The sequence below is a fragment of the Mya arenaria genome, chromosome 13 (genome assembly GCF_026914265.1).
Source record: "Mya arenaria isolate MELC-2E11 chromosome 13, ASM2691426v1".
NCBI classification, from domain to species: domain Eukaryota; kingdom Metazoa; phylum Mollusca; class Bivalvia; order Myida; family Myidae; genus Mya; species Mya arenaria.
Genome location: NC_069134.1, coordinates 12,035,385 through 12,051,489, shown reverse-complemented (window position 1 = coordinate 12,051,489; position 16,105 = coordinate 12,035,385). Strand labels below are relative to the sequence as shown.

Genomic DNA, 16,105 nt, shown 5'->3' with positions numbered 1-16,105 from the left:
CAACATATCTTGGTGAGGAACCTTTGGCAATAGAAAATTACGCAGAAAATGGAAATGTCCTACTTTAATGTCTACTCAAAAAAGCTCTTTTATTTCAATATTAAAGAATTATTCCATTTGTTTTACAAAAATATATGTTAATTATTGTACAATTTTGGATAAAAATGAAAAAAGCAGCAAAATTCACCATCAATACTAGAAGGAAAGTTACAATTCAATGAAGATTTCCAGTTTTGCCACTTGAGTCTGGACTCAGACTTAAGACTGTTTGTAAACATGGTACCATTTGTTTTTATCATTACAATGCAAAATATTATGTATTTAAAAAAAATATGAGTTTGAATAATATTTTCTACTGGGAGGACCTTTCTTAAGTCAGAAAATGTAATGATTATATTCGCAATGAAATTTCTGGTAGTTTACAGAAAATGTTTTTGAAACTGTATTTTATCCAGATTTTTGATTTTAAAAGTTAAAAACATACATATTTGATTAAACATTTGATATTTCATCGATTTTTGATTAAACAATACATCTTTGTAAAAATACCTCTGTGTTATCGTTTATTCAAAACAATGTGTTTCTTTTTTTCAACTAAATTATTTAAAAATCTAATATTGAGTGTTTACGTTTGCTGTAAGTAATGTTTTAAGACTATTAAGTTGATGAAGTAAAGGTAAATCCAACAATTTCAGTGTTGGTGTGAATGTCTCTATGCTACCAATTGCACATGTACAAACCTCTGTATAGCCATTTTAATAAGCCCAAACATAAAGTGTAAAAGTAACTGAAGATAGCTCAAAAACCAGCGTCTAATCAAATACCATAATGGTATGATATGTATATAATGATGTTATTCAATATCTTTGAAAAAAATAGAGAACACAATCTTAATTTAATTTCCCCACTTGTTTCCGTCAGAGTCCTTCAAAACGATTAAATCTGAGTTTGTCTGCCAATACCATTGATTGAGACATCAGCGCAAAATGAAAGTAGGTTTAAAAATGCACACATTTCTGGATTATTAAAAACTACTAATTACTAATGGCGAAAATAAGATCACTTAAAATCTGCAACAATTTTAGGAAAAGCTAACTTTGTGTATCATTTTGACATTTTTGGTAAAATCACGTTTTGGGCTTTTTCATGATAAATGGTGGTAAAATGAATTGAAACATTTGTAAAGAAAACCCAACTCATCTTCTGTGTGAAATTGGATAATATTTGTTAAATTGTGAATTTACTTAAGCTTAAGCTTTACCCGTTAAAATATCTGTAGTTTACCGGTTATTATGCAAGATCCATTAAGAGAGCTATTTTCTAAACATTTCATAAAAATATTGAAAAATAACCTTGGTTCTACCGTGTGTAAAACACTCATTTTTAAAAAAAAAAAAATCAATTTAGCGTTAAAATAATAGTTCAACATTTATGTAATTCTTGAAATTCAGGTAATTCTTATATTTTACTCTTTTTTTTCATTTTTATTACTACACCATGTTATTGTTGAAGTGTTAACTTTACCTGTATTATTTCAATATGAACATGTGGAATGACAATTCCATTCCCTTAATTCTTGCATATGTAGAAAAGTATACTTAAGAGATTAGTAAAATGAATTTTAGTTATTCATTACCGACATGTTTCTTTATTATGTATACTAATATATAATGTTTCTGTTGTTAATAAATCTGAACATTGAAATAGTGCCTGTTGATTTAATATCTCTATAGGGGATTATTCATCCGTAACTTGAAATGTATGCCTTCTCATCAGCATCGCCTGTCCTATCATGGCTGCCTTTCTGCCACACCCTTGGTTGGAGAATAACTTGTAATACTGATGGGATTTCAATGAAACTTAAAAATGTAGACAGAGTGCAATGAATGTGATTGTTTATTATAGTGTCACCTCTCTCAGATAAGGTCCAGCCCGTTTGGCGCATGAGAAACCTACACTCGTGAAATCTTTAACCAAATTCCTATCCCATATGCGAGGCGTCTGGCAGGAAGGCAATCGGTACCCCTCGATCTAACTAGCTGCTGTGTAGGCAACCGACCATGTCAGAATAAGCCCCGTGTGAAACTCAAACCATCGACCTCCCGCTCCAAACTACTAGGCCACGGATACGGTATGAATGATCTCCCATATCACTTTTCCAGTATGCATCAATAAGGAAACGGCTTGTCCGGACCATAAATCACAAGGAACTATTGGACTTTAAATTAACCTTGGAATAAAGATTGATGGGAACAAGAAAAAGTGCAGTACAAAAGAGCTTTAATCATGCCTTCCATATTTCCTAAATAATCTGTCCTTTCCCAGATTATACTTTTTTACATCAAGAGCATAACTCTGAAATATTGGTTTCAAACTTACCATACAGATATATCCTATACACCAGGAGTGCAGTGCACAGGAACCATAACTTTGTCTTTGATATTGCCATTTGTTATTTTACACACTTAAATATTGAACGGAGCCTTAATTCAAATGTCTTTTACGTGTTTACTTGAAACTTCATATACAGATAAATCTTACTGAGGAAAGGTACCCAGAAACCATAACAATGTCGTGGTAAAATACAGAGTTATTGCCCTTCGTTTAGTTTTATATTGTTATTTTTTTGTTCAGATCGTAACTCCAGAAGCACTCCAAACCTCAAACAAAATTAATTCTTAGTGTTAAAGGCACAATAACAATAACTGTTTTCTTAGTAATAGCCCTTTGTTTATTGCTATTTTATGTTCGGAGCATATTCTGACATCCTCGGCATCCTTTTATCAAACACTAAGATATCTTTGAACTTAATTCCGCGGGGGATATGGAAGTCTGTGACTGATTCTTTTCCAATGTGCACTCTTCCAAATTGTTGGTGTTTGGTCTCCTAACCCGTACCGAATTATTTCAAAATGACTAGACACAAATCCTCTCAGCATTAAACTTAAGTGTTGATGATTGTTTTCTTCTGTTAACCACCAACTCCCTGCCATATTTATGTTCTTAAGATAATATGGAGACTAGTTCAGCTAACACCTTTTCAAGCATTGTCTGGTGTTATAACTATTTTTTCTCAGATAGTACCTGTAGATGATTTAATAATACAGTTCATACCAGTGATTGCCAACTACTGTTCAACTCGCTCATGTTCAACTTAACTTTCGTAGTGTTCACTTTGCTGTTAAGTCTCGATATTTCAAATGAATCAGTTGAAAAAGATCAATCATATTTCTATTCCCACTCTTGAGTAAAATTTCAATGAAATAAACCAGGGGGGGGGGGGCACTGATGAACACATCGCCAGGGAAAAATATTATTTTTGCATAGTTTGATGCAAAATTGCTTCAAAAAATCAGAAAGAAATATTGCATATTTAAGTGCATCAAAAATTAGGACGGACTTTTAAAACAAATATTTTAATGTAAAATAGGAACGGTCACTTAAAAAATTAGCAAGATAATTTTTGCATATTTAGAAAATTAGGTGTGTTTAATCCAACAAACAAAACATCCTTTGGTCAGGTCTTACTTGCCAATTCCTCGCATTTATGTCAGTAACCATGTTTGTGATTGTGTTGAACTTTCATCATAATCCTATAAGGTATCCAACAATCAAGTTGCATAACTCTTGGTAGGTGAACGTAAATTATGGCTCATTTTTAAAAGTAGCCAAACATTTGATGATGCAGTTTTTAGATGCAAAAGGTTTAAGGCCTACCAGAAACAAAGGGCGTTTTTGTTTTGGTAATAAACTAGTTTTGGTTTAACATTGGTTTCACGAACAGTGTATTTGCAGGGGCGGGTCCAGGAATTGACGTTACATAGGGCGTAACTCATGGCGCAACCTTTTGACATGCTTCCCTCTCTCATATCCGAATGTTTTATGGTTTAAAATGTTGGCAGTTTTTTAACAATTCGAGTCAGAAATTGTGCATATTTAGCGTATTTCATTACTATTATTCTCCGATATTGACATAAAAGTTAAACTTTGACGATTTTAGAGGAGGGCCTCTGAATCCGCTCGTGGCGATTTCGTCGGCTCGTTCCATCCGAAAACTAGTTCACTTATAGTAAAAACAAAATGGCGGACAGTGCTAAGACACCATTTAGTTAAAACAATCAAACGACCATCGGCGGTATCATTGTTTTGAAGATCTTTAGAACTAATGGATGGATGCAGAAGCTACGTCGTGTTTTTGAAACTGTACACAACATGCATTTGTTACCTCAAGCAAAACTTTCTAAACAGGTTTCCAAATCGCCGAAACCATTGAAACCAAAGCTTAAACTAGTTTGGTATTAACTAATACGCCCTCAACAAGAGTATATCCATGGTATACATGTTAAACTAGCCCAACTAACTGATGTCTCTTTTTCGACTTTTGCTTGCAAGTCACAGAACCAGTTACGTTTGGTTCAGTACTACTAGTTCTACTTTAATTGAAAAAATTCATTGAATCGGTCACATATCCGTACCACATTATTTAAAATAAAATAATGATCATCAAACACGTCTGCTTTCAGAAAATAAATAAATTTTCAAATAGTCTTCCTGTTTGAAGCCGTTTCCAGAATTTCCTTACTTTCACTCAGGAAGATGGTCGGGTTATCCAGTCCAATACATTTGAGCAAAATGGTCAGATCATATTCCAGTCCATTTTAATGAACAGGACACTTTTCCTGGACTATTCATTTTGGAACAACTTTGGCAGAAGCTTATATGAACGACAGTTTTTGCAAAGGTCTACAACTGATAAACTGTCGTTCATGTAAGCTTGGGATAAAATTACAAAAACTTATAATATTGTATACCCTTTAAATATAAGTGATAAATAATTTGTCGCTGATGAAAATCCCTCCCTGGGAGTAGGATTTTTATTGAACATTAATCCTCGGAAGAAATGTCAGAAGTTCACCAAAGGTGTATTGCTTTCAGCAGACTAAATAAATATGTCTGGTTCAGTGTCAATAGAGTTTTGCATGTACCGTCTGAATATCGAAAAGCTTATTATATTTCCGATCAACACACCTTGCTCTCATTAGCATTTACAACATGTATACACATTTCCATGTAGTTTTGAATAATGTCCATGTTATTTTTATTAGTAGCTTTCATGGCCTTGCTTTCATAACTCTTTTCGACTGTTTTGGTTACGTCACACGATAAACCCACGCATTCGCCATAATTATCGTGCATTAAACGGGCAACCGGGATTAAAAGTATCTTCCATGGCCGAGAGTGTAAGATAGGTTCATCCCGACCCTCGCGAACACCCTGCGCGAGGGTCGGGATGAACCTATCTTATACGAGCGGCTATGGTAGACGCTTTTTCTCCCGCCTCAGTTAAACAAAATTAAGTAAAAATGTATTTTTTGCTGGAACTCTTTTGTGCTTAGTGAAAATAATTGCGTATGGATATGCGATCATTCGTGGTTGTCATGGATATGCGCTCAGTGATTCAGATTATGTTAATAGTCAAATTGGTCTTTAAATAGTTCTAAGGAGAGTGAAGCATTATTTCTTGAAAGGTGCATGAAAACTGTTTTATGGTGACATTTGAAGCGAGAAATAATTAATCAGCGTTCTAAATATTGCCACAAGACAAGGTTTCCAGGATGCTACAGACGACAGTCTTCAACAAGGGAGATAATTACAGTGTGGTGACCATAATAAAAGGAGTTCCATACGGGCATTTTGTCTTCGCCCGTGGGCAAGATAAGAATTTCTAGCATGGTTTAATTATTGGAACTACTTATCTGAGATGGGATAAATTTGAATATTTCACTTGGCGCTGGTACTCGATATATATATTATAGATTATAAAAAAACAAGAGCTGCCACAGGCACATGACAACTGCCCCCAGAATCCCTCGTCGGACAGATAGCCATAAGTTTGCGGGCCTGTGTGGACAAACAACCCTTAGTATTTTATGTATTTTATGATGAACTTCTCTACTTTCCCATAAAATATTAATCAGTAATAAGTGCAAATTCAGTATGCAGTTTAAAATGAGAAGTGAATGCAAGATGTAGTGGATGCCAACTTTTCTCTGGGCCTAAGCGTTCTTCAGCTTTTGAAAACGGATTTTTAGCTAAAGGCCAACATTGTCCTTTGACCCAATTACCTAAATATCAATAGAGTTTATCTGCTAGTCATTACCAACAAGCCTACCAAGTTTAAGGTATCTCGTCTGAAATGTTCTTCGGGAAATGATGATACAGCGGACTTTTAGCGCAAAGTCACAACGACTTTGACCTTCGACCCACTGACTCAAAATCAATAGTGCTTATGTGCTGGTCATTTACAACCTGTTAACCAAGTTTAAGGTCTCTGGGCCAAAGCTTTCTTTAGTTATTGATCAGAAACGGATTTCTTGTCTGCTGGTTCACTAAACTCAAAACCAATAGGGTTCATCTGCTGATCATTACCAAACTGCCTACCAAGTATGGGGTCTTTGGGTTTAAGCGTTCTTCAGTTATTGATCGGAAACAATCTCTCAACTCGATGTCACCACGACCTTGACCTTCCACCCACTGGCCTCAAAATCAATAGGGTTCACGTGATGGTCATTACCAAACTGCCTACCAAGTATGGGGTCTTTGGGTGTAAGCGTTCTTCAGTTATTGATCGGAAACAACCTCTCAACTCGATGTCACCACGACCTTGACCTTCCACCCATTGGCCTCAAAATCAATAAGGTTCACGTGATGGTCATTACCAACCTGCCTAGCAAGTATGGGGTCTTTGGGTTTAAGCGTTCTTCAGCTATTGATCGGAAACAATCTCTCAACTCCGTCGGGACTGACGGTTGGGCGAACGTGCCGACAGGCGGATAGATGCCTGATATCGACATTCCACCCTTTTTGGGCATTAATAAAATAACGCTGTTCACGTATTCGAACAAGTACCAACTCACTAAAACGGCATTCATGTCAGGCGTTTTATCCACTGTGCCATGCCAGATAACATCTTCTTGGTCAAAGGCTACAAGGCATTTAAAACGGTAAAATATACTACTTTGTTCCAGTATATTTTTAACATAGTGTTTACAAACTATAAGTGTTTCTATAATACTAAATATCGTTGGGCCCTATACATGATTTTGGCAATATTTATGTTATCAACAATCATACATAAAACAAACAAAAAATGTCATGTACACCTTGTGACATGTATCTTCTCTTCCAGTACTCTGGAAGAACGTTCGAACTGACATGACTCTAACTTGATATAAGTGATGTCAAATACAATTTGAGGAAAATACTAGCTGATTTTATGACAAGTGACTTATCTCGGCGGGCATTTACCAATTTGATAATGACTATAGAAACTACGCGGAAAAATCAAAACAGTATTAACACCATTTATAGTGATTTGTGTGCGATAATAAAAACGAAATGCGCCTTAAACTTCCAATGATAGGCTTGACTAAAACTACTAGAAGACGCTTCAGACAGAGAAAAACCTTTTTTGGAACGAGGATCTACAGGAACTATGGAATACAATGTGTGCTAAAAATATACATTTCTTTCGGGAAGGGCGAAATATGTAAACTTGGCTGAGATGGACTATATTTGTAAAAGAAATGCGTTTGATAAACTGTTAAAACTTGCTAATCGACGTGCATTTGCGTACGAAATTGAAGAAATGTCGACAACCATACGTATCAACGATAAATTAACAGACTGATTCGACTGTGTTACTGGCGTGAAACAGGGGTGTTATTTGTCGCCAACGTTGTTCGCCTTTTTGCAAACATTGTACAGGAGGTGAATGACCTTAACCTTGGAATACAAGTGGCTGATCACAAACTCTCTATGTAATGTATGTGCCTTAACCTTGGAATACAAGTGGCTGATCACAAACTCTCTATGTAATGTATGTGAACGATATAGCGCTCTTGAATGACACGGCAAAAAAACTACAAACTATGCTTGACACGGTGCATTGCTGGTGTAAGCGCTGCCAGGGTTTTAATTAATTGCAACAAGCCTAAGTGAATGCATTTTCGTCAAGACAGAACACAAAAGAACGATGTCGTACTAAAATTGGCAATAATATTCTTGAAACTGTCAATCGATCCAAATATCTAGGGGTCATATTTCACGAGAAACGCGACTTTTTCTACAATTATGACGCGTTAGATAAGGCCGCAGGTGGCGCGCTAGGTGGCTTTATCAGCAGCATGTGAAAGACCTTGCATCACTTGAAAGACCTTGGTTTTAAACATATGAAAAGCTTTATAACTCGTGCGTTATCCCAATCATGGATTATTGTTTATCGATATGGACCAAGAAACCAGCCTTTCGACAAGGTACAACATAGGGCCATGAGATATTTCCTTGGTGTTCACTGCTTCACGCCGAAACTCGCCATGGTCGGTGCCACCGGTTGGCTCCCAAGTATGTAACGGCGCTGGCACTCTTGAGTTCAGACCCTGGAACAGACTTGTGCTAATGTGAGACACGCGACTTATCAATAGTGTTTAACGCTGATATGTTCACAACAAGATCGTGTCTTATCTTTTATATTATACACATTTAACAAATATATTAATTTTCATAATAATTATAGTTTTTTAGTCAAATTAATATACATTACGTATGAGGTCCTTGAATCCATATAAACATCTAGGTAGACAAATGCTGCACTTGAATGACAATCATGTAAGACTGTGAAACAGGACATGAAACGTCAATATGAAGGGATGGTGAAAAGTACATTTACTGTTCTTCAAACTTAGTTCTTATATACATAAATAGGGTCCTTTTTATAATCATTTCTAAATTTGAGAAAAGCCCAAAAAATCTTATAAAATCATTTGCATTTTTCCTCCTTAACCATTTTAGTGAAATCTTTAAAGAATGTTACTAGATGAAGAAAAAGCTTCACTCATGTAACATGTGATCACATGTTTTCAAATCTCACCTTATAGTTACTCCAAAACCACAAACTGTTATGAATGTCATCTTAAATCACCTATGAAATGATCCGCGTGCCTGCACTGTACATGTACTTGAGCGTCTACAAGTCATGTGAACGACGTTGTGTATACATGTATTTTATAAACAAGCAAGATTCTTTAAAGCATTACCCTTGTTGGATTTTATATACCATTCATAATACAGCAAGGAGATCTTTATGTGCAGTTATCAACAGTCTATGGTTGTTAGACGGACAAAAAGTCAACATAACGTGTCTTAGTGAAATCTTTCAACTCCTAATTTTTGACAATTGATTATATCAAATTCCATCTTCTTTTCATCAAATCAACAAAATGCATTTGAATTCATAATTCAGACCATTTTCTTGCATAGTTTCTTATAATTGTATAAATACATTTACATATAATTTCTTTATAAATCAGATAAGAAAAAAACACTATTTTACTTAGTTGAAATTTAAATTTAACTTGTATTGTTCACGGCCTGTCGTATTTTCTAATTTGCCAAAAATACTACTTCACTTTTTCGATACATACCATCCTTTATAACACACACATGGAATGAAATCCGACCATACTGCTCCAGTGCAGTTGAGTCTACTGTCATACATTAATACAGACTGCAGATTTCTTTTTAATGCATTTACAGATATTGAATAAAAGAAATACTCTAAATGGATAGTTTGCTTTGATTGCATGTTTCAAAACGGACACTAATAACAACATGGAGTGATTTATCAGTAAATGACCATTTAATAACATAACAATCATCAGCAATCACTAATGAAAAGTCAAATGCACAAAGGCTACCCAGATTTCAAGAATTTTAAATCTCAACTTTCAGTACATTTTTATCATCATAGCATATAAAACATTGAGTAGAATCGGAACACATTGATTGATAACATACAAAGATTGGACAAACCCAACTTTAAATAAAGATTCTTGTATCTTGTATCTTGTACATTGAAATTTTTAATTTAGAGTGGAGTAAACATTAAATCGAAAACAATTTTTATCTTCCACAGCACATAAATGTGATTTATTAATTAAATGAAACAAAAAAGTCAGGTTTTTAACAATAAGCATTAGTTAGCGTAGCACTGCAATTCTATGGTTTCATGTTACATATCTCAATTGCATTTACAAAGCATAAGAATTATTGTAGAATAACCTGTGGTGTTTTGGATTTTATGTCTCTTCTACAACGAAATATTCTTAGAAATCGTTCAAACATGGAATGCTTGACAAATAAAAGTCATCAATTCAATCATTTGGTTTTGAAACAAACCTATCAATGGTACTGAGAAATTGTGAGTTTGTAATAAAAAGCTGGAAAAGCCAAGCTGATGAACATAAGGCTTGATGTTACATGGAGAATTATTAAAATACATAAAAACAAAGACACAAAGTACTAAAATCATAATATTATAATATAACACAAAAAAACTACCTGTACAACATTAACAATATAGGCATGCAAAAGAAACAACTACGATACATCCACATTTTTAATGGGTTACAGAATCATTTCAAGTTATGATTTGTTTGATAATCATAGCAAGAAGAAAGTTTACATCCACTTTCATTTTCTTTGAAGAATAAGTTAAAGGGTACATACATCTATTTTAAAAAAAAAATAGTTAATGCAAAATTCTTTCATTTACTGTATGATATGTAAATAACTGCATTTTTATAATATAAGAAACCAAAACTAAATTTTGAAAATCTTATTAAGACAAGTTATTAATGACACATGAGTTCATTTAGGTTACATAAAGAACCATGAATCAAGACATATCATTTTTATGTAAGTTTAACACGAATGATGTCCACTATAGAGTCATAATTATGCATATAAGGAGTATGCAAGTTATCGGTGTATTGTCTAAACAGATCACAGTCTGGTCTAGCTCATACTCTGGCTTTCATACAAGAAAGGCAAAATCCAGGTCGAGAGATGTGTACGCAAGGAGCAACTACAACATCATACATCTGTACAAAGAGTGTGGCCCCTCGTTTACTTTACAGGTCCGGGATGGAGTGATCCATGAGTTTCTTCACAATACTGTTGCCCATACTGAAATCAAGGAAAGTACGAGGTTGAACAAAAATACAAGTTTAGACAAACTTAGAGCATTGCAATCACACATATATTTTTCTCAGAAGATCAATTAACATAACTAAACAAATATTCTAGCCATAGTTATCAAACTTGGTACACATGTGGCCATGATGAGCATAACTTCATAGTGTGTTTGTGAAATATGTTTTATGTAAATATAGTGAACAGTTTTCAAGTAATGATCAACATTAAACGTTAATTAAATTAAAACATTCAACAACAACCATGACAGTCAAGCTCAAACCATTATCCAAAGAAATTTCTTCATAACATGAGGAAGCAAGCCATTTAAATTCTTTCATCCCTGTTATCATAACCTACCATTTGACAATGTGTTCATAGATGACAGAAGGCATGACAGTTATGGTAACGGTCCGTGGACTGCGATCAATAATCTCGCTGGTTACCGAGTCCTAAAACATACAGACAATCAATAATTAAACACATTATGTATAAACAAACTATCAAGTTGTATTGATATATATAAATACATTTGGTTTACATTCATATCTTTTTACATATAACTGGAATTCTGCGAATCCAATGTGTAGCCTGTCGAAAGCGCCCAAAATATTTCTAGTAAATATCAGTACACCTTTACATTTGACCTCATGACAAATGTCCACACAGATTAAAGACTCTTAACCAAGTTGTTAAAAAAATATTGCTCTGAAAGAGTGCCCCTTCTTGTTTTAGTGAAGGTCAAGACGACCTTGACATGTGACCTACTAATCACAAAATTCAATGTGGGTCATATACACCCCATTAAAAAGTTAATGATAAAGAACAAAGTGACAAGAAAAATGCTGACTACAACAGTGAACAAAGTAAACCCTATCATGTTTCTGCCGTGCTTCACATGCCACACAAAACACATGTGGAAATCAAAACTGCGGTTAGAGACCTGGGGACCGTATCAGAGTCCTAGGAGCAATTTTATACCAAGAAAAGAATTTCAACAATACAGCACTAGTAGGTATAAAATCTAGAATTCTTGATCAAACTACCCCCAGCTCCTCCAGGGCCAATTTAGAATATTTTATAGCCTAATTGTTAAAACTTGAGTAGGTAGGTGATTAACAATGAAATGGTAATTGCCTGTAAATATGCTCAACAAATATTTTTATTACTTGTATTTTTTTGGTTTATATCATGTTGATTACATGTACTTTGTCTTATTGATACCAATTACTTTCTGAAAACTTAATCCAAATGCTATACTCATACCTTCACTCCGACGACATTCTGTCCATTGACCTCGATAAGGTTGTGTTCTGTCAGCACTCCATTGCGAGCGGCAGATGAATCTTTGACCAGGGACTTGATTTTGCCATCCTTGAAAACAAACCCTATATATCCATTGCTGTCCTTCTGCATGGTGATTGTTCGCTCAAATGGCCTACAAAAGAAACAAAACGTTATGCTACAAGGTAAAACTTTTGCTATAGAATACTTCTGTTTGCAAACAAATTTATCGTTTCTGTCAATTTGTTAAACAAATCATGTTCACATTGCAATTTTTCACCAATAACAAGGTAAGGTTATACCATCCAAACAAGAGCATTGGAAGCTAGTTAAACATGATCAGATAAGAATATTTCAACAATCATAAATAACAAAACCACAGTCACAAACTGTATGTACATGTTAAACCTCTGAACAAAACTTGGCCTAAATAAACCTGAGCTATGAGTCTGATAGGAGTAAACCACTATTAACACAGACAAGTTTGTAAGCTTTGGCTAGCTATTCTCATTTAAATAATTATTACATTTAAAGATGTTTTTTCCCATACCTGTCCCGAACAGCAAAGCTAATCCTGTCCCCGCTGGCAGCCTTGAGAACCTTGTGTGCCTTGTCTGTGTCCCAGCCCGCCACACTCTGGCCATTGATCTGCAGGATTTGGTCCCCGAACCTGAGACCTGCCAGGGCCGCCGGGGAGTCCTTCTGAACCAACGCCACAAACAGACCCTGTCATAGAAGGGGGAATTGATTAATTATGTTAAATACCAAAGTCACAAAACAACATTATTTATATCAAACAGTTTGAATCAAAAGTCAGACAATTTATTTCAAGTGAATAAAACTGATATAAAAATATACAACAATTTTTAGAATAAAAAGCTGTGTTAAAAGTTATATTATATGTAACATAATTATGTTCTAAAGGCTTATTTACCAAATATATACATTATAATTTTCAACCTGTAGTTAAGCAGGACCTGTCATTATTTTTTGTGTAAGGCCCACTGAAGTCTGCATGTAGCTGGGTGTATAAAGCACTAGGTAGACTTTACAAAGCAAATATTTAAGAGTACCAGTCTTCATGTAGAAAAACATTTCAATTCCAAGCTATAAAGTGCTGTATAATATAAGGAATAGTAGAGACAACCTTAGGCCACCTGACAAAATTGTGACCTCCCAGTCAGCCCACAAACATTGAATAGACCTCAGCCTTTGGCTCTGGTCTGTTCAATGTTTGTGGGCAGAATAGTTGGTCAGTGCAATACAAGAAGACTCTCAAATTTCAATGATCTCTATTGACTAGTATCAGTATAAATCAAAATTGTTTTACAACAGCAGCACCCTTATATATACCAATATACTACAAACCCAATATACTAGTACTGTTATATAAACTTACATTGTTGACATGTCTAATTCTCAGGCCAATCTTGCCATCTGCATCCTTACAGGCCACAACTTCTCTGAGACCCTGTTTAATCTCAGCCCTGCGGATTCCAACATCATTCCCACTCACTGGAGCCACCATCATGTTGCTGGGCTGGTTCTGGGGAATGGCCACTTGGTTCTAAAATTAAACACATTGATACTTGCATTCATCTTTTAGCCTTTATTCACGGACCTGTAATAGTAATAAATCTGAATGGTTTCTGTACTTGTCTTTAAGGAACAGAATGACACAAATAGCATTTAAGTTTGTTTACGCATTCAATAATTATTCTTAATTAATTTCAAAATTCAGAATTTATTCAAGGTCTTAATCTCATTCATTGTCTTTAAAACAGTCATAAGGATGAAACAGTAAGTCAGTATCTTATTCTTACATATTCAGGGAGATTCTGCTGCACAAACTGTGGTGTAAGTTGGAGTCCCATGTATTCATCTAGGGTTGGGTACAGACTGGGAGACGATCCCCGGGGTGCCTGCTGGGGTGCTGGGGGATAGCCAGGCTGGGCTCCCCCTTGGGCTGGGTATGTGACCTGTGGCTGCTCATATGACCGCTGAGCCTGTGGATCAGTAAAAATCAGGTTAACTCCATCATAAGGCTAAACCATTAAAAAATTTTAAATGTATTAATAAATTCTTAATATCAAAGTATTTCACAACATGATATAACTTCATATTCAAACCAAAACTAAATGTATTATTAATAAACATTAATACCTTCTTTGGCACCTTATTTTAAAACAAGGGCAAATCTATATGTCCTCCCCGCGTTAGTGGAGGCATAAAAAAGTCTCTGCACTAAAATATATGTATAACATAAACAAAAAAATTAGTGTCATACCTGAGCCATCTGGTCCACCTTCATATCTTCTAGGGATGGATAAAGAGACATCTTCTGTTGCTTTGCTGTGCAAACAAAATGTTCAATAATGAATTAAGGATCCTGGATGATATTTTCATGGTTATTCTGATTTAAATTTAAAATTACTCAAGCCAGGAACTTATTTCTTCAAAGTAAATTATGACAAGCTGAAGTTAAATTATTAAAGCAACCACTTAATCAATGATCAAAAAATCAATCTTACAATACCTGAATAATATTTGATAGTACAGTACGTAAATGATATCCTCTTTTGCTTAAACAAAAACAAATATGAATGAATATTAAATCGTGCTACCTTTCTATATAAAATATATTTTGAAATGCGTATGTTATCTGCCAAAACAGTGGACTTGTCATACACAAATGCTCCACACAGTGACGTCAAAGTCATGTGCCTATGAGACAAGGCGTAAATAATCACTAATCTATTTTTAGAAAGAAATGGAACATCGTTTTAATTGTTGCGTGACAGTAAAACTAATTTGATTCACGCGTACACAAGTATTCAAACCTTAACGTTACCTGTGTATTGTCAAGAAGTTGTTTATATGTAAAGAAAATAGGATTCTTCTTGTGTTTTGTTTACTTCCGGGTTCTTGTGAAATGCTTATTACTATATCGACTCTAACTTGGTTTTCCATTTCGATCAAGCAACCGGTACGGCATCTTTTTCAAAATGGGTTTCGATTTATTGGTCAAAATGTAAAAAAGTTACTGATTTATAATATTCTACTTATTTCAACAGGATTCGTAAATTAAAGTTTAAACCTATAGCTGTACTTTATACTAAAACCCGGGCTGCCGTACCGCCGAATTACTAACGAGTGATGGATGCATCTTCATTTCCGCTCCAGTGCAGAAAAGTTTAACAGAGTTATATCTGGGACCTATAACAAAATCCTACTCCCAGGTTATATTTACTAACATGAGACTGAAAAAATACACAATAACTTACGGTATATTAATACTACCATATAGCTATATACAAAGGTTATACAAAGAACCAGGGACCTTCTGTTCCTTGACAAAACTAACAAGCGTGTTGCAGTGATATGGTTGTTCTTCCACTATACAAGATACATCAACTTGTTCTTGAAAGAAGGGAAGAAACACATCATCAAGTGTTCTTGAAAGAAGGGGCGAAACGCATCAAGTGTTCTTGAAAGAAGGGAAGAAACACATCATCAAGTGTTCTTGAAAGAAGGGGAGAAACGCATCAAGTGATCTTGAAAGAAGGGAAGAAACGCATCATCAAGTGATCTTGAAAGAAGGGGCGAAACGCATGAAGTGTTCTTGAAAGAAGGGGAGAAACGCATCAAGTGATCTTGAAAGAAGGGGAGAAACGCACCAAGTGATCTTGAAAGAAGGGGAGAAACGCATCAAGTGTTCTTGAAAGAAGGGGAGAAACGCATCAAGTGTTCTTGAAAGAAGGGGAGAAACGCATCAAGGGTTCTTGAAAAA

The 16,105-nt window shown here is 34.9% G+C and overlaps 1 protein-coding gene across 3 annotated transcripts; it reads right to left on the bottom strand.

The window, feature by feature from the left end:
* Positions 1–9,675: 9,675 nt before the first annotated feature.
* Positions 9,676–15,269, bottom strand: LOC128214215 (syntenin-1-like). 3 transcript variants are annotated; one of them, XM_052920567.1, is made up of 9 exons: positions 15,167–15,224; positions 14,852–14,897; positions 14,603–14,667; positions 14,139–14,321; positions 13,715–13,882; positions 12,866–13,041; positions 12,298–12,469; positions 11,392–11,483; positions 9,676–11,025 (listed from the first exon to the last, which is right to left on the bottom strand). In XM_052920567.1, the coding sequence occupies exons 3-9, from the start codon at positions 14,651–14,653 to the stop codon at positions 10,971–10,973; spliced, it is 897 nt and encodes a 298-aa protein (XP_052776527.1). In that variant the 5' UTR covers positions 14,654–14,667; positions 14,852–14,897; positions 15,167–15,224; the 3' UTR covers positions 9,676–10,970. The 3 variants fall into 3 exon arrangements, with proteins under 3 accessions (XP_052776527.1, XP_052776525.1, XP_052776526.1); XM_052920565.1 differs by lacking the exon at positions 14,852–14,897 and having other exon boundaries at positions 15,167–15,269; XM_052920566.1 differs by lacking the exons at positions 14,852–14,897; positions 15,167–15,224 and adding an exon at positions 14,940–15,032.
* Positions 15,270–16,105: the final 836 nt, after the last annotated feature.

What these genes read in the sequence shown, in the direction of transcription:
- LOC128214215 (XM_052920565.1), bottom strand. Translation starts at nt 14,653, where the DNA reads ATGTCTCTTTATCCATCCCTAGAAGATATGAAGGTGGACCAGATGGCT. An exon ending in AGCTTTGCTGTTCGGGACAG is followed by an intron (nt 12,470 to 12,865) that starts GTATGGGAAAAA and finishes TTTCTTTTGTAG; the next exon opens with GCCATTTGAGCGAACAATCA. An exon ending in TATGAACACATTGTCAAATG is followed by an intron (nt 11,026 to 11,391) that starts GTAGGTTATGAT and finishes CCTTGATTTCAG; the next exon opens with TATGGGCAACAGTATTGTGA.